Source organism: Sodiomyces alkalinus (genome assembly GCF_003711515.1).
Source record: "Sodiomyces alkalinus F11 unplaced genomic scaffold SODALscaffold_10, whole genome shotgun sequence".
Taxonomy (NCBI): domain Eukaryota; kingdom Fungi; phylum Ascomycota; class Sordariomycetes; order Glomerellales; family Plectosphaerellaceae; genus Sodiomyces; species Sodiomyces alkalinus.
In genome coordinates, this window is record NW_021167088.1 from 1297855 (window position 1) to 1313960 (window position 16106).

Below are 16106 nucleotides of genomic sequence, written 5' to 3' on the forward strand. Positions count from 1 at the left end.
ATCCCTCACATACATTACATACATGCTCGAAGAGTAGCAATCCCCGGTGATCCTCAAAAATTCAGCAAGGCTGTCGCATGTGTCGCGTTTCGTGTGTCCTCTGCCTGTCCAACAAAAAGGGCCCGTCTCCTCTGGACAACGAAGGTAAAGAACAGGAAAAGAGACAAAAAAAAGGGGGGGGAGAAAGGGGTGTCACGCAGGACCACGAGTCTCCAACGTCCTTCACACCCCCCTACCCCCTCTCCCAAAATCAAAGTACCCAGGCAACAAGGAAGAACAGAAAAGAAACATGCTAGTGCATTCTCCCTCCATTAGCTTCATCCTGACTTTCCTTGCTCTTCTCCTCCGCCCCTCCGGTCGAGAGGCGCATTCCTCGCATCATGAGATGCTTGCTCCGGCTCCAGGCCAGGCCGCCCTCCCAGGCACCCGGGTCGCTCTCGGCGGGATATTCCTCGATACTGGCCTGGTGCTGCCAGATGTGCTTGTTGAGCCACTCGCTGTTCATGCCGCGTCGGGTGCGGTGGGACGAATCCGTGCGGCCGACCTCCCTGAACAGGAACCCGCGAAGCATGCGCTCCATCCAGGCGAAGTCGGGGTCGTCCTTCCCTCGCATCAGGGTCTCGACAACGATTTCTATGCGATGAGAGTCAGGAATTCTCGATTCTCTCTGGCAAGAAACATGAGTGGGGAAAAAAGGGGGGGGCAAGTTCGAAAGGAACGTACGACTCGGCAAAGGCCGCTTGAGTCTCCCATCTGTGTGCAGGTCATCCCACAGACCGTCGGCAGCCTCACACTCCTAGTTGTGCGGCATGCTCCCGGTGCAGTGGAGATGGGACGTGTGGGTCAAGAGGCGGTCAATGATGGCGGTTCCGACGTGCTTCCGGCGATACTCGTGGTGGACGAAAACGGAGAGCTTCATTGTGAGCCGGCCGACATGCTTCCCGCGCCCGAAGCCGCTGTCATAAGGTTGCATGAAGCCGAAGCCGATGACGGTGGGCTCCCGCTTCTTGAACTGCAGGCCCCCCATTTGCGAAGCGGCAGACCACGCTCTGAACTCCTCCCACATCTCCTTGGAGGGCCAGTTGCCGGCGTCGTTGAGATCGACGGGGCGGTGGACGGCGACGATGAAGGGGAGCTTCGCGTCCCTGCAGGTGCGGCCGATGCGGCGGAAGTCCTCGTCGTCGACGAGCTCGGTGTCCCAGGCGCGAATGCCGCGCTTGATCTCCCAGTTGTAGATGTCGACGATGCCGCGGAGGTCGGAGGGCTTGGCGGGACGGAGCACGCAGTCGACCTCGACTTTTCCGGGCGGGGGGGGAGCTGGTTGCGGCTGGTCGACCTCGACCTCGCAGCGGGCGTAGGTACGCGCCTGGTGTAGCCGCCGGGCCTTCTTGCCTCTCACCCTGTTCTCGCGTGCGATGAGATATTCGCTGTTCCAGTTTCGTCGATGGTCACGCAGGCTGGGCTTCAACTTCATTTCGTCGTTCATGTCGACGAAGGTCGCGGGTTGTTCGACGGGCGGCCGGAGAAGGCCCGTTTCGGTGTCGATGTCGCACAGCCAGTGCAGCTCATGGCTACCGTCCTCAAGGAAGGTCGGCCGGACGTCGTGGGCGATCCTGGAGTTCCAGTCAACAATGAAGGCATGGTAAAACTCGCGAGTACGAAATATGAAGTCGTCATCGCCCTCGTTCATCCAGGGGTCTTTTCGGATTATTCCACCGACGTTCTCGAGCTTGTGCTTCGGGGCAATTTCATTTCGAATATCTGCCCCTTCGACGGGCTGGTCGGCGTCTTTGCTGCTTCCCGTGACATCGTCACCAGTGATTCCGGCAACTTGATTGACAACACCGGGGCTATCAATGCCATCGATGCTGATTTCCCACGCCGACTGACTCTTCGGGCTCTTCGGGACAACGGGGCTCTCCACCTCAGGCTCGTCGACTTCTGCACGAGGGGTAACAGGTCTCCAAGTCAGTTGCTTTTGGTCATTGGCCTCCTGGGTATCTTTCTCTGCCTCCAACTGGAGGGGAATCTCGGAGCTGCTGGGCTGCTGGGGACTGTTGGGAATGAAATCCAGGCTGTTGACATGGTCAACGGTCAGCTTGACTTCACCATGGCCAAGATCAGGGACACAAGACATCTTGGTAATGGCGGTATCGGGTGTAGACGGATCGGGCATATTGTGTTCGGACTTGGCTGCAGAGGCGTCCTTAAGAGAGTTCTGGGCTTCGTTGGGAGGCTTTATCGAAGTCGAGGCTGAGACAGAGGGGAAACGGCCGGGCGGGTATCGACCAGGAGGGGCCTTATTTCGCGTGGGAAACCTGTTGGCCCCCGCAAGGAACGACTGGGCATTCTTGTCGCGGTATTCCATGGCCAAAGACGATCATCAAAGCATTCGAGGGTGCGATTTTGACGGTCCTTGACCACGATACTTTGGAGTCGGTGTCTCGAGAGGAGCCTTTTTACTGCCTTGCGAGAGGAATTGTGTGGGAGAAGTGAAGCGAGAAGGGCACAGGGATTTGAATGAGATGGGTGATGGGAAAAGGACCAAGCAGGTATATTACCTGGTAGTTACTCTAAAATGGACAACGCCTTTTGCCCTTGTTCAAACACTGCACTTTACAATTGTTGCCTAATTGATAAGATATGCGATAACGTTCACAAATGCCTCGGTCAACATGGCAGGTGAGCAACGTATCTAAGGTACTTAGACTTGAGGGCAACTGCTCTGGGAAGGAGGAAGGAGTGACGAACTGAGCACTTGCCACGAAGATTAGCTGCCGGACTGAATTCCCGGTAGCTTACAAGGTCATATGTCTGTGCACCTTATGTAGAACTGCGAATCTCTATAAGACACGGTTTCTTGAGATTACTAGCCCTCTCAAAGATTGGTTAGATTCCCCGTCCTCCATATCATTGCCGGTGTTGGTGTAGAATAGGGGGTTAGGTTACGACTCACCGACTCACCGACGAGGAGTCACGTGTTATTTCGGTGTGAAGCCGATAGTTTCCTACCTTACCATACAGATCCTCCGTACGAGTTCCTAACCCGCTTCGGTGAACAGTACACGCCCAACCGAATGCGAGGTAATGGGCGCCCAGGTCAGAGATGGATGTCCTATCTCCAGAAATCTGATCATATACTAAAGAAACGGCATAGTAATATACGGCGGTGGTAGTTATACCGCTACGTTATTCAAGCCATCCTCCCATTCATCTTGAACGCATCGCCCCCATGCTATCTATTCTGCGAAAAGCCAGGCTGAAGGATAAGGAGATGAGGATCCTGATGCTGTGCGTTGAGATCCACCGCCCCTTGTAGGGAGCGAGACCAGTTTCTGGATCCCATGCTGACGATGGCCTGAAAACTAGCGGTCTGGACAATGCAGGGAAGACCACCATCGTCAAGAAGATCATGGGAGAGGATGTCAACACCGTCAGCCCGACTCTGGGCTTCATCATCAAAACCATTGATTACGACGGGTGCGTTCCTGAAGCTTCCTTCACCCCGACTGGCCGTCTCGCATCGTGTCATGGTACTGACGAGTGTCGCAGATACAAGCTCAATATCTGTTCGTGACTCCAGAGCAAGCCGGGTCTAATTCTCCGATGGAACCCATGGTTACGTTAACACACGCTCCCAGGGGACGTAGGAGGCCAGAAGACGCTACGGTCATACTGGCGCAACTACTTTGAGAAAACGGACGCTCTCATCTGGGTCGTCGACGCCACGGATCGTCTACGCATTGAAGACTGCAGGGACGAACTCCACGGCCTGCTCCAGGAAGAGGTGCTGCTACTTTCCCCCCCGTTCCCCCATGTCTCTTGACTCCCATTCTCTTTTGCCCCTTTCGTTCGCCAGGCCGCGCTTGCTGACTCGAAAGCGAACACAGCGCCTTGCGGGAGCGAGTCTCCTCGTATTTGCCAACAAGACGGACGTCAACGGCTGTATGGACGAAAAAGAAATCCTGCAGGTAAGTACGGTGCAAGTGGCGGCTGGATTCTTTGAAGTGAGTGTTCTGACGGTCTTCACAGGGCCTTCAGCTAGAATCTATACGGACACATAGATGGAACATCCTACAATGCAGCGCCATGACGGGGGTAAACCTGAAGGAGGGGCTGGCCTGGGTGGTAGATGATGCAAAGAAGCGTCTATTTCTATATTGAGATGATTGGCCATGCGGGGGCGGAAGGAGGGGTCTTCACCATGGTAGCAGGCAAAGCATTCCACGACCCTGAGTTCAGCGAGGACACGAGACGGTAACGCCAACACCTAAATCCGGACAATGTCGTTTGTTTCCAGGACAGAGTGAATATACCCGTCCCCAGCATTGCCAACCGGAAAAGGCGCACCGTATGGCCAAGAATCAATCCCACGACAGCGAAACGTCGGTGCAATCCGTAGCAAGCATAATCCTGCCACTAGTCGAGTGGCTCAGGGCTCAGGGCTCAGGGGAACACGATCGGGGCTTTGTCCACCAGTCAGGTCTCCAGCACACGTGTTTTGGGAGAAAGCTGGGCGCGATTTTAGGGCTTTTCACAAGGGTAAAAGGGGAGGGGGGGGAACGACGGTGGCAAAGAAATAAAGAGAATGACTTCATAGGTAACAAAAGACGAAACAGCCCAGAAAATGGCAAGGTTATTACGCAAGCACGTCAAGAAATTGCGCCCAATTTAGCAGGAATCCTAACGCAAATCATATTTCGTAAAGTCTCTCGACGGTGGGCACACTGGTTCCAAGTTTGTTTCGAGCGAAGGCGTCGGAAAGACCAAAGGTCGAGAATTTCGTAATTTCGTAACGAGAGGGACCAAGACACCAAGACACTGACTCTGGCCCTAAGGTACCTACAGTTAAAGTACGGTGTACAGCCACCCCCCCCCCCCCCCGTAATCGGTTCTCCTTCAGATGTAAAAGTCGCCTTATAGCACTCGTCTGAGTTACTTTAAGCGGAAGGACGGGACGGTTACGGTGGCTTATGTAGGCTTAATGTTATAGCAACAATGTATCATCGTGAAGGCGGGGAGGTTCGGCACGGGGTAAGGAGACGGAAAACTCGAGCCTCGCCTCAGCTGATTATGACGATGAGACATCTTCGTGTACGTGTAGTGTAGATACGATGGAATGTGATTCGGATAAAGGGAGTGATTACAAAGCCGGTGCTTGCTTCGCCAGTTCATAAAAGGCAAGGAAGGTGAGTAATAAGGCTTCTCGAACTGAATCGTAATGAGGAGGGGTAGGACGGAAGGAATGTGACTCTGGCTACCTTTACTATCTTCACACCTTATCCCTGGTGCCGGGGCATTTGCTGGTACGCGCCCTGAATGTCAAGGAAAGGAAACACCAAAAAAAGACCGAAAAGACCATCCGTATCCGACTCGTTGATATCAAATGGCAAAGGTAATTACAGCGTAAAACTTGACTCGCGGTTGAGTGATTCTCGAGGACTCAAGTACCTGTTCCGTACCCAGTTAGAACACGAACAAAGTATGCGGTGAGTGAGTGGTTGCGTCGGATCTGGGCAAAGCACATGTGGAGCAAAGTCCATACCCTGTATGAGATACTTTTAAGACGCAGAGTACGAGATGATGAATACTGTAAACTTGAAGCAGATTTCATAGAATTCATACAGTCTGAATACTGGGTTTCCAGGGCCGTGATAGTACCAAAGACAGTCCAGGTTACTCATAGCAACATCCACAAATCGGTTCCTCATGCATGCGCTCATGCGTTCATTGGCCTCTACACGTGTACAAGGTCACACAGTATGATAGACGGACTACTTACGTTGTATCATATCCATCCAGTCTCGTTCGTCGTCACCCGTCCCCGCATATCGGTCTTCAACCTCATTTGTCCTGGAATTCGAACATAATTCCATCTAACCATATCACGATTTACGGATATATGCTTTGCGCCTTCCCCCCCCCCCCCTTTTTTTCTTTTTTTTCTTCCTAAAAGTCATCGAGTGATAAGCGAATAACCCGGAATGGAATCTTCCACGAATGTCTTCTGCTTGTTCCTACAGCTTCCTAAACATATAAGGATAACAATTTGTGGAGAATCCCTGCCTTGCAGGCATTACGAAAGTATTTCCACAGTATGCTTCGTAACGGAGCACAGTCGCCTCGTGGATCCCGCGTTCAAAAACAGCCAGTCCACCTCAGGAACCCCCCACCTGGCTTACACCACACATCTCCAGAGGCAACACTTACCTAACTCGAGAAGGTGCTTAGTATTACCTATGCGAAGTTCCTTTTCGTGTTATCGTCCTTCGTAAGGAGTACTTCGTACAAACGGCGGCACAGTGACCCATATCGCCTCTTTTTATTCTTCGGCCACCAACTTTAAGCAATCCACAAGTCCAGAAACAATCGTGATGTATATCGTGTATTTTATCAGGAAACGAGACCAAAGAACAGTATCTTAATCGGGGTTCCTTGGGATCTTAATATCTTCGGATAGGATAGGATAGGAAGGCACTGTAGCATCTGGGGTTAGGGGATCGGATGCATCCGACTAGATCCACAGGTGCATACAACGTACAGTGAAAACACTGGCACGCCGCCACTACGAAGTACTCATTCACTGATAACATACCTTAATTACCTTAGGTAGCGGAACAAGTCTTGTGAGGAGGCAACGCAACATAACAACCATCATCCCACGGGGCAACAGCGGAACGCCAAAAAGCACAGGTACCTTGCTAAATAATACATGGACGGAGTACCTTAACAGGTAATTACGTTGTACGTACCTTCTAGGTTGGGGCCGAGGGCGATTCTCAACGCCTCTGGTTGTCTCTGGTCTCCGGTCGCCTTGTTCTCTTCTTTTTGCCTTGATACAGCCAGTCTTTTTACTTTTTCTTAACCTCTCTCCATTTTCGCTTCCTTCTATCCTTCGTATTGCGTGTCAGACTCGATGGCTCGAAGCTAAACAAACATAGGGACAGCATTCGACGAGGTCCTTTTGAAATTTTGATATTGACGGCTGAACTCTGGTTACTTACCTGCTTTGCCTTGTGACGAAGGACGAAGGACGGATGCAAAGCCTCACTGCCCTGCTTAACTACAAATTACGGGGAATACGTGTGACGCTGCCGAGGGAGCAGCTGAGCTTTCCCTTTTTGACTTCTATTCCCATAGACCTTCTAACATTGAAAAAGAGTTGACCTCAGTATACTTGATTGCATCATAGTTGATCATGCAGTGGGCTGTTCTTCCCATTTAATGCTCCCTGATACCAAGTTTTCATCATCGGTCTAAAGTGTGAAAAGAACTATGACTTACTCCCGTTATCCTATTAATCAAAGAAGAGAGGAAGGAAAAAACCCGGTTGACCTGGGAGATCCTGCTGAATTTATACTGGTGCCTACCTTGGGACATACGCTGATTCGTGCGCGCTGCAACGAAGCCACCTGGGTCTATGGCGAGACCTACGGCTTACGCTTTCGATTATTCCCCCAGCCCTTTCGTAGCACAGCGCGTCCTTCCTCTATAACGAAGCCACCTAGGTTTATGGCGAGACCTATGGCTTACGCTTTCGATTATTCCCACAGCCCTTTCGTCATTAGCACATCGACAAGTAGGAAGGTCAGTAGGCGGCCGTGTTATTGTTGTGGAAGTGTGTGCTGCGCCACCTCATAGGACTCAAAGAGTCGTGCCCAAGTTCACGAGCACTCATCATTCTATCACATACTAACCTCGCGGCCGCATCCAGACACCCACGGCGTGGGCTAACCTGACTATCAAGGGTTTTTTTTAGCCTGCTCCGTTCAGACAACAACGAGTCCTAAGAATACACCGAGAATCCCGACAGTGCCATGAGCTCCGTTACGGCAATGACCGCATCGACTGAGCTTCCCCTGGACACTAGGGCGAGGCTTGGTCGAGAGACTATCTCGAGCTGTTTCTGGGATCTGGCCGGGAACTAGAAGACGACCCCTCGGGGCGACCTCTCCCCCAAAGGATGAGAGCTTCACGAACACGACCTATCGGAATCCAGCTCTGGTTTCTTACCCAACTCTCTTGGGTCCATCCACACTGGCACCGATCCTATTTCTGCTCCTTCAAGAGAGCCAGAGCCCTTCAACTTCAACTCTCCGTTGAAAGCCTCCGAGTCAGTGACACGAACCACGATTCCACACCACGTATTACATCGTTAAAGGTGGTGTAATCAAGCATCCCGCCCCCTATCTCCATATCATCGCGCTCGAGGAAGAATAGCTCAACAGCGGCGAAAGATCACCATCCTCCCAGATAACGCATGGTTCTTAAGTCCTCAAAAGGCGCCAATGCTGGGAACGGCGGAATATAGCAGCATCTAAAGTACTTCGCGCCCACGCTGGACTCTAAAGTGGGTCTACGTCCACCGTGTGAGAAACTGAGAGGGAGGGGCATATAAAGACTCGGGAGTGCTATACGTTGTATCTCCGTTTCTTGTGTGGTACTGTACCGCGAGCGACAGAGGTACAATATTTCCTTAGATAAGATACTTACTTACTGGCTTGGCAAGCATCTCTATATCGCGTGTGTTCCTGGAGGCCATATCTTGGACCCGCTGCCGTCCCAAATTGGCCACTTGGGCAGTTGGCTAGGTCTGGGTCTTTTATACGTACTTATTCCGGCTATGTAGGTATATGTTCGCTTGGCGCTATGTACTTACCGAGGGTGGTTTGCGGGGCCGAAAGAAGCACCTCTGGCAGCGTCACACGCACTTAAGGTGGAGTACGGGGAGTACGGATTCGTTACCTTACAAACTGGAGCCCAGCTATACCTAAGTACCTTAATAAGCGATTTCGACTTTGTTCCGTACCGGAGTAATACACGTGTAGTTACTTGGTCCAAAGCCCCACCTCTCCATCTCCACTGTTGGGGAGGTTCGGATTTCTTTTAATTTGGACCGACGCTTACGGAGTACGGATACAGTTCCAAGTACGTTGTACTCCGTACGGATAACCTGTACCAGTGTCGTCGCTTCACTCGGAGACGGTGCGTGCACGTTGGGTACACAGTGACTCTGGCACCTACATAAGGTAATTACTGTACCTGGCCAACTGCCTTGTACCCACCCATCCACAGGCCACCCCCTAAGAATACCCGATACAGGCTACGGTTCCAGCGCATCGTCTGCTTAAGGGTCTACCCGGGAGAAAAGGAGAGCGCCCTAAGAACAGCCCTCGCCACCGCGACCGGCGGCCTGGAGCAACTGGCAGCGTCAAGTGTGAAAGTGTGAAGTGTCAAGTGCAAAGTGGCAGACAAGACACAGGAACAGGAGAGAATACAAGCCCAAGACACCAGAAAACCAAGCCAAACAAACCAGCAAAAGTCTCTCTCTCTCTCTGTCCATCTCTGGTTTGATGCTCTCGTCACTTGTCACTGGCCCCCATACCAGTATCCCCATTGTACCCTCGTTGTGACCCGATCTTCCGCCTCTCATTTTCATTTTCCTCCACTTCCTTCCGCACTACCACCACCTCTCTTCTTCTCTTCTCCTCCTCCTCCTCCTCCTCCTCCACACTCATCCCCCTTCCTCTTCTCTCTTCCTCACGTCGTCGGTTGCTCAGAGGTCTTCTCTTCCTGTTCTGCATCATCTGACTCCCTTCGTCCCCTTCGTCCTTTTCTGGGCTCGTCCGTTATTCAATCTCCAACCTCTGTTGCCGATTGTGACGGATCGAGGACTAAAGCCATGTCGACTCCCACTACGGCAACAGCCACACTGCCACCACACGCCCATTATCGCCATCCGCACTATCCGTACTCGCACCAGCCGCCGCCGTACCAGCAGCCAACGGGTAGCGGTACTTCCTCCTATCAGCAGCACCGGTCAGCGACCAACACCTCGACTTTGCTTCCTGCACCCACCACATCTGTCTCGTCATCGACGAGATTACCTCCGCCAACATCGTTTCCCACTGCGGACTCGATCAATCACTACGCCATTTCGTCTACCTCCAGCGTCAACGTCAACGTCAACAACAACTCACATCCCGTCGTCTCCGCGTCAAATGGCGTAGCAGCCATGCACCGATCCGACCTCGAAACTCGCTACTCCAACATGTCTGGTACCACTAGCCATAGCCATAGCCATCGCCATCATAGCCAAAGCCAAAGCCAACGGCAAAGCCAAACCGCGCAACTGCCGCAGCCTGCCCGGAAGAGGAGGCGATCCAGAGAACCCGATTGGAATACTTTTTACCGAAACGGTCTACCAAAGGAAGTCATCGTCATTGACGACACACCTCCTCCCAATTCGGGCGTGCCCAACGGTGGTGTCAAGGTCATCTCGACCGACCACGTGAATGGCTCCCTTCCCAACGGCGTGAGCGTAGCCAGGACGGCGGCCCCTGCGACTCGCCATGCCACCAAGAGACAGAAGCGAGACGACGACGTGCGTCGCTACGATCCCGTCCATCACAACAACAAGTACGCCGACGCCCACGCTGCTGCTGCCACCCCGAGCGGCTCTACCATCTCGACCGACAGAACAACCGCGTCTGGCCACCACACCACCGCGCCCACCTCGCTCTCATCCAACGGCTACTACGATGACACCCAAACCGGCCAGAAGCGGAAGCGAACCCGTCACCAGATTGCCCAGGAGGCCAAGAATAGAGAAATCGACTTGCTCAGCGACATTTGCCCCAGCTACAAGCCTCCGCCTTATCCTCCCAAGAAGGCAGCGGACGTCCCCGTTCGGGTCATCCACGATGTGAGCCGAACCACATTTACTCGCCACCTCCCTCCCTATATGCCGGGTGTTTTACTGACAAAATCGAACAAACAGCCTTACTCTAAGAATAGCAAGTACGACGACGACGATGGCCATTATGTCGTGGTTCCCGATGCCGACTTGACAGATAAGTGTACGACACGGTCCTTTTCTCGTCTTTTTTTTCTGTCCTTTTGTTTTTGTTCCTCGTGTCTCGTGTTTACTCTCGACCCGAGAAAGGAAAAAAAATGACTCGGCTACTGACCTATTTCCCTCAACAGATCAGATGATCCAACTCCTCGGTCAGGGCACTTTCGGCAAGGTCGTCAAGGCCCGCGATCGGAAACGAAACAAGCTTGTGGCCATCAAGATCATTCGATCGGTCCAGAAGTACCGCGACGCCTCGAGGATCGAACTCCGAGTGCTGGCCACACTCAAGGCCAACGACGAGGAGAACCGCAATCGATGCATTCACCTGCGTGACTGTTTCGACTTCCGCGGCCACATCTGCATCGTCATGGACCTTCTCGGCCAAAGCGTCTTTGATTTCTTGAAGGGCAACAATTTTGTTCCTTTCCCCAACAGCCAGATTCAGAGCTTTGCTCGTCAGCTGTTTACCAGCGTAGCATGTACGTTTGTCTGCGTTCCTCTTCACTGGCCTCTTTTTTCTCCTTCCATTCGCCTCGTATGACGGCGCTCGGCGCTGACGCTTCCTTAGTCTTGCATGATCTCAACCTGATCCATACCGACCTCAAGCCGGAGAATATTCTCCTCTGCAACAATGCGTACCAGACATTCACATACAACCGCAAGATCCCGTCCTCTTCGACCACCGTCAACCGACAGGCGAACCAGCGGCGGGTGCTGCTGGACACGGAGATTCGTCTCATTGATTTTGGCTCGGCCACTTTCCAAGACGAATATCACTCCTCGGTGGTATCGACGAGGCACTACCGGGCTCCCGAGATTATTCTCGGCCTAGGCTGGTCGTTCCCGTGCGATATATGGAGCATAGGCTGCATCCTGGTCGAGTTCTTTACCGGAGACGCTCTCTTCCAAACCCATGACAACTTGGAACATCTCGCTATGATGGAGATGGTCGTGGGCTATCGGATCGATACGCAACTCGTGCAGAGCGTCAACAGGATGGCACAAAGAAGCAGTGGAAATCCGGCATCCAAGTTTGTCACACCATCACGCCAACCCAGGAAAAGATCTTGTCATGTTCTGCGCTGACCACCGACGTCCCCCCCCCCCCCCCCCCCCCCCCATCCAGGTATTTCAAGCGGAATAAACTCGATTATCCTACCGCCGATACGACGCGGGCCTCTCGACGATTCGTCAAGGCAATGAAACTTTTGCCTGTAGGCGACCTTTATTGAAACGTAAAAAAAGAAGAAAAAACGAACAAAAGACTAACTTGGTTCTAGGAAATCATCCCGCAAAACACAACGTTCCTCAAGAATTTCTTGGATCTCCTCAAGAGGATCTTTGTCTACGATCCCGCGAAACGCATCACAGCAAAGGAAGCGCTGACCCATCCTTTCTTCAAGGAACCAGCGCAGCCCGACGATGGCACTGAGGCGGCCAAGATTCGCCTGGAGCGATCCAGGATAGAGCCGGAGAGCTCCCACCATGTTCCGTAGACACGTCCACGTGCATAAGGCCTCTTGGATGATCGCTCGGAGGGTAGTGGAGACTGCGGAATTTATACCAAAGCGCCCTGATTTTCTTTTATGAAGCAAGACACCGATGGACACGGATATTGGCGTTGATGTCGTCGGTTTCTCTACCGTGCTGTGCAGCCCGAGGTTGATGAAGCGGAAAGAAAGCGGAAAGCAGAGGGATGGGAGGCATGTCTTATTTTTATCCTTAGCATGCATTGTCACATGGGAAATCTGCTCCTTTGGCTTCTGGGGGACTTGGCTCAATATGCTTTTTCGGGGGCTGAGTGAGGGAACCGACGGCCGGGGTTTCTAGTTTCTTGAGGTCATCTTCTCCTTTTTCCTTCTTTTTCGTTGCGCAAAAACGAAAGCGGACGGATGAGCAGGATGACCATGGGCTCGGTTCGTTGTTCATTGGGTTCTTGGGAACGGAAATGGGAATGGAATGAACTCATTGCAGACCACGCCCGGGATGAACTCGACATAGATTCGCTTTGGTCGCCTTCGCCGTGCGAGATTGAGCTGCCCCTGAACTCAAGACGTCAGGGGGAAAGGCAATCGTTGTTGGTCGTGCTACTATTGCTTCCTCCCGACCAAGCATTTGTTCGTCCATCGGTCCCCCGGGAGCGTGCAGCCCGCCGTGTCGTCCACCGGGGAGATTTGACCGGACTCCAATGGTTGTCCAGTCCCTGAACTTCTTAGGCATCTCGATTCGTTCAGGACAAGGACAAAGTATCAGGACAAAGACAAAGGACCGGGACAAAGGAAATGGTTCAAAGGAAATAGAAGGCGAGCTAGGTAAGTTGTCCTTACACGTCTTCAACTAACGGGATTGTTCTCGAGAGCAAGGCCCCTTGTTCTGCTACTACAGATTCGGGTATCGCAAGACGAATGTCCATGGATCATCCTCCTATAAATGCTGCCAGTTATCTCCACGCTTCTCTCCTCCAGAAATCGCCAAAGAAGAAAACTGATTTATACTCAACCAACTACGACAATCGATTGACAAGGTGCTCGAAGCCTCTGGTCACTCGGCAGATATTCTATCAACCATCAAACAACAAGGTAACGTACGTATTGACTAGCTGATCGTCTCCGTTTTGGAACGATACCGGCTTCAGTGTGTATACCCAACACGCGACACACGTTTTTGTTTAGGCCGGCAATGGCTGACAGCGATTACGTTGAAGATTTCCCTCAGCGGGCGGTGTTAAGCCTCACTGGCGTTCTCTCCCTCTCACCGCAATATGGCGTCACAAGCCCGTCCGAGGCATGGCTGGACAAGCAAAAGAAACTGGTGGAGCAGCTGCCCAAATGCTGCCTCCGACCTCCCAGCGACGTCATGAGCCCCATCAAACTCCTGACCAGGGGCCTGATGAAAGTGTCGGAGAAGCACGCGCTGCCTTTCGTCCCTAGCGCCGCGGTGCTGTGCTCGGCACATAAGGCCCTGAACCCGTGGCGGATCCGGAGCCTCTTCCTCCTCGTGGCTTGCGAGGTGGGCATCCGGAGCGACCGTATCCGCCGATTTCGAGGGTTCGAGGACGGCATCCCGCTCTCGCAAGAGGTGCAGGACTTTGTCTACCGCATGACCTCGGTGGCGAGCCTGTGGATAGCTCCGGGGGACTTCAAGCGCCGTTTCGGATACCCCCCGCCGCAGGAGCTTCCGCGCCTCGCGTCCGGCTGCGAGGCGTGCATGTTGGCCATCGTGGGGGCGAGGGCGCAGCTGCTCGTCGACCTCCGCGCCAACATGCTCTCCCGCCGACGACAACACCGGAGCCACCGGGAACCCGCGCTCCTGCGCTTCGTCGACGCCTGGACCGAGTGGTTCGGCAACAGTGCCGAGCTGCTGGTGGCCGAGAGCGAGAGGCTGGGGAACGAGCTGCGGGGGATTCGGAAGGAGATTGGTCGCCGGCGTCACTTGAAGCGGAAACAGGCCCGCAAGGAGGGGAACCCTGTGCCGTATAGCAAGTCGAGGAAGCCGGAGAAGAACGCACAGGGGTATCCGATGCCGAGCCCCTCGCGGCGGTCACGGCCGTCGCGGCCAGCGAGCCATGGCGCGGAGCCTTCTGCTGAGAGGGAGGGAGAATACAGGAGTTCTTCCCCTGTACACGATACGCCCTACGCTATGTCTGGCGGACTTGGCCCGGTTCCGACGCCGACCTCTGCCGCCACGACGGACAAATACCATTTCGAAGAAGACGAGGACGGTCGTGACGAGCAGGATCCCCACTGGGCTGACGATATTGGGAGCTACTACTGGGACAACAACAACCCGGGCGCCCGGGCGAACTGGGGCCAAGCTGCTGCAGACGCCGTGCATCCGGCTTTTCGCGTAGGTGCTGCGAATGCGAACACTCAAGGAGGAGGAGGCGGCGGACCACGTCGGGGCTCTACCCCTGCCCTCTCTTCAACCGACATGCCCCGGCCTATTCCGTCCCCCGTCCCACACAGGGCCAGCAGGAGCAGCATCGTCCGAGAGAAGCAGGCCGACCACGACCAAGACAATGACGACGATGCGTGGACCGAGCCAACGCTACACACCGCAGGCGGCCGTACGAACCTCGACCTCGCGCCGCCCATCCCCGTCACCCCTAGCCTTGTGAACTTGACCCGCGACGCCACCGACGACTGGAATGCTGCGTCGCCGTCCTCTGTGTATTCGACCGACGGTCCTGCGCGTCCGCATCCGCCGCCGGCCGATACGTCGTCGTCGTCTCAGCAGAAGCAACAACGCCAGGGAGGAAAGCGGAATAGCGCCTCCGCCTCCGCCTCCGCTGTGCCGTCGAGCCGGGTAACGTCGTTTGGTATGTTCATGCGGCATCACGACGGCACGAAGCCCGTGGAAGACGACGCGAGGACGATTCGACCGGAGGATTCCATCTCTACGGTTGGGACTCAGAATAACCACCATCATGATGATGGCGGGTCGAGGAGGAGGGGAGGGAAGTTGGGAGGGTTGTATCGGGAGGATGGGGTGATGAAGTGAGGACGAAGGGAAAATTACATGCTACGACGGCCAGAGACGAAAGGTTCACAAATATAAATAATATAACAACAACAAAGCACGGAATCGTGGTTCATTTCAATACAGAGGCGCCCGCCCAGATATGCCAGGTAGGAGGATTCTCGAAGCGGACAAACGCCCTTCGCCATGCCATGCAAACCCCCATCATCCATTGATCCTTTCCCATGCTATGAACAGATAAATCCAGACAGAGAGAGACATTGTACATTTGTTATTCTTTTTTTTTCTTTTTTCCCTTTTTCTTTCAGTTTTCTTGTTTCTTCTTAGCTCTTTCACTCGCTGATGGCCCGCAACGCCTGCGTAAGCGTCACGATCCTCAGACTCCTCCCCCTCTTCAACCCCCCGGCGGGAGGCGCAGCGCCTTCACTTCCCCGCCCTTCTCCACCCTGCCGCGACTGCGACTGCAACTGCGACTGCGACTGCGAGGGCGGCAGGGCAGTGGGAGCAGCGTCATCCCTCCACTTGCGAAACACGCGCTTCAGGTCGCGCGGGATGCCCTCGAGCACGACGGTGGAGACGGGGACGTAAGGGCGGTCCTCCATGCTGGAGGCGAGGATGGCGTACTCCTGGGCGAAGTCGAGGGCGTTGCGGAAGGCCGGGTACTGGAACTGGGCGTCGCGGCCGACGAGGATGTACATTTCGAAGAAGGCGTCGAGGATGTAGACGTGGGTTGTCTGGAGGTCGGATTGGCTGAAGGGGGAGATTTCGATGA

At 53.9% G+C, this 16106-nt stretch overlaps 7 protein-coding genes across 7 annotated transcripts in view; 4 read left to right on the top strand and 3 right to left on the bottom strand.

Moving 5' to 3' along the window:
* Window positions 1-41: 41 nt before the first annotated feature.
* SODALDRAFT_328436 (hypothetical protein) lies at window positions 42-746 on the bottom strand. The gene is made up of 2 exons (XM_028610692.1): window positions 724-746; window positions 42-633 (listed from the first exon to the last, which is right to left on the bottom strand). The coding sequence occupies exon 2, from the start codon at window positions 611-613 to the stop codon at window positions 293-295; it is 321 nt and encodes a 106-aa protein (XP_028463857.1). The 5' UTR covers window positions 614-633; window positions 724-746; the 3' UTR covers window positions 42-292.
* On the bottom strand, window positions 735-2484 carry SODALDRAFT_328437 (hypothetical protein). Its single transcript, XM_028610693.1, has one exon. The coding sequence runs from the start codon at window positions 2366-2368 to the stop codon at window positions 797-799; it is 1572 nt and encodes a 523-aa protein (XP_028463858.1). The 5' UTR covers window positions 2369-2484; the 3' UTR covers window positions 735-796.
* A 583-nt stretch (window positions 2485-3067) lies between these two features.
* SODALDRAFT_328439 (ARF/SAR superfamily) lies at window positions 3068-4635 on the top strand. Its single transcript, XM_028610694.1, has 7 exons — window positions 3068-3099; window positions 3158-3291; window positions 3370-3480; window positions 3553-3569; window positions 3642-3787; window positions 3891-3971; window positions 4033-4635. Exons 2-7 carry the CDS (start codon window positions 3233-3235, stop codon window positions 4162-4164), a joined length of 546 nt encoding a protein of 181 aa, XP_028463859.1. The 5' UTR covers window positions 3068-3099; window positions 3158-3232; the 3' UTR covers window positions 4165-4635.
* Window positions 4636-9682: 5047 nt separating this feature from the next.
* On the top strand, window positions 9683-12351 carry SODALDRAFT_320511 (kinase-like protein; the record flags this gene model as incomplete). Its single annotated transcript, XM_028609542.1, has 6 exons — window positions 9683-10705; window positions 10781-10859; window positions 10987-11334; window positions 11424-11886; window positions 11982-12069; window positions 12136-12351. 6 exons carry the CDS (start codon window positions 9683-9685, stop codon window positions 12349-12351), a joined length of 2217 nt encoding a protein of 738 aa, XP_028463860.1.
* Window positions 12352-13161: 810 nt separating this feature from the next.
* On the top strand, window positions 13162-13620 carry SODALDRAFT_57181 (hypothetical protein). The gene is made up of 2 exons (XM_028615489.1): window positions 13162-13489; window positions 13560-13620. The coding sequence occupies exon 1, from the start codon at window positions 13261-13263 to the stop codon at window positions 13456-13458; it is 198 nt and encodes a 65-aa protein (XP_028463861.1). The 5' UTR covers window positions 13162-13260; the 3' UTR covers window positions 13459-13489; window positions 13560-13620.
* On the top strand, window positions 13306-15511 carry SODALDRAFT_57203 (hypothetical protein). The gene has a single exon (XM_028615490.1). The coding sequence runs from the start codon at window positions 13535-13537 to the stop codon at window positions 15353-15355; it is 1821 nt and encodes a 606-aa protein (XP_028463862.1). The 5' UTR covers window positions 13306-13534; the 3' UTR covers window positions 15356-15511.
* Window positions 15363-16106, bottom strand: part of SODALDRAFT_393854 (hypothetical protein) — a gene marked incomplete at its 5' end in the record, with an annotated part of 5187 nt that continues 4443 nt past the window's right edge. Inside the window, one exon of the mRNA XM_028615270.1 lies at window positions 15363-16068. Within this exon, the coding sequence (XP_028463863.1) occupies window positions 15667-16068 (402 nt within the window). The 3' untranslated portion in view covers window positions 15363-15666. The remainder of the gene's footprint in view (window positions 16069-16106) is intronic.

Coding starts and splice junctions, on each gene's coding strand:
- SODALDRAFT_328436 (XM_028610692.1), bottom strand. CDS start 613: ATGCGAGGGAAGGACGACCCCGACTTCGCCTGGATGGAGCGCATGCTT.
- SODALDRAFT_328437 (XM_028610693.1), bottom strand. CDS start 2,368: ATGGAATACCGCGACAAGAATGCCCAGTCGTTCCTTGCGGGGGCCAAC.
- SODALDRAFT_328439 (XM_028610694.1), top strand. CDS start 3,233: ATGCTATCTATTCTGCGAAAAGCCAGGCTGAAGGATAAGGAGATGAGG. Junction 3,292..3,369: donor GAGATGAGGATCCTGATGCT/GTGCGTTGAGAT, acceptor CCTGAAAACTAG/CGGTCTGGACAATGCAGGGA. Junction 3,972..4,032: donor ACGAAAAAGAAATCCTGCAG/GTAAGTACGGTG, acceptor CGGTCTTCACAG/GGCCTTCAGCTAGAATCTAT.
- SODALDRAFT_57181 (XM_028615489.1), top strand. CDS start 13,261: ATGTCCATGGATCATCCTCCTATAAATGCTGCCAGTTATCTCCACGCT.
- SODALDRAFT_57203 (XM_028615490.1), top strand. CDS start 13,535: ATGGCTGACAGCGATTACGTTGAAGATTTCCCTCAGCGGGCGGTGTTA.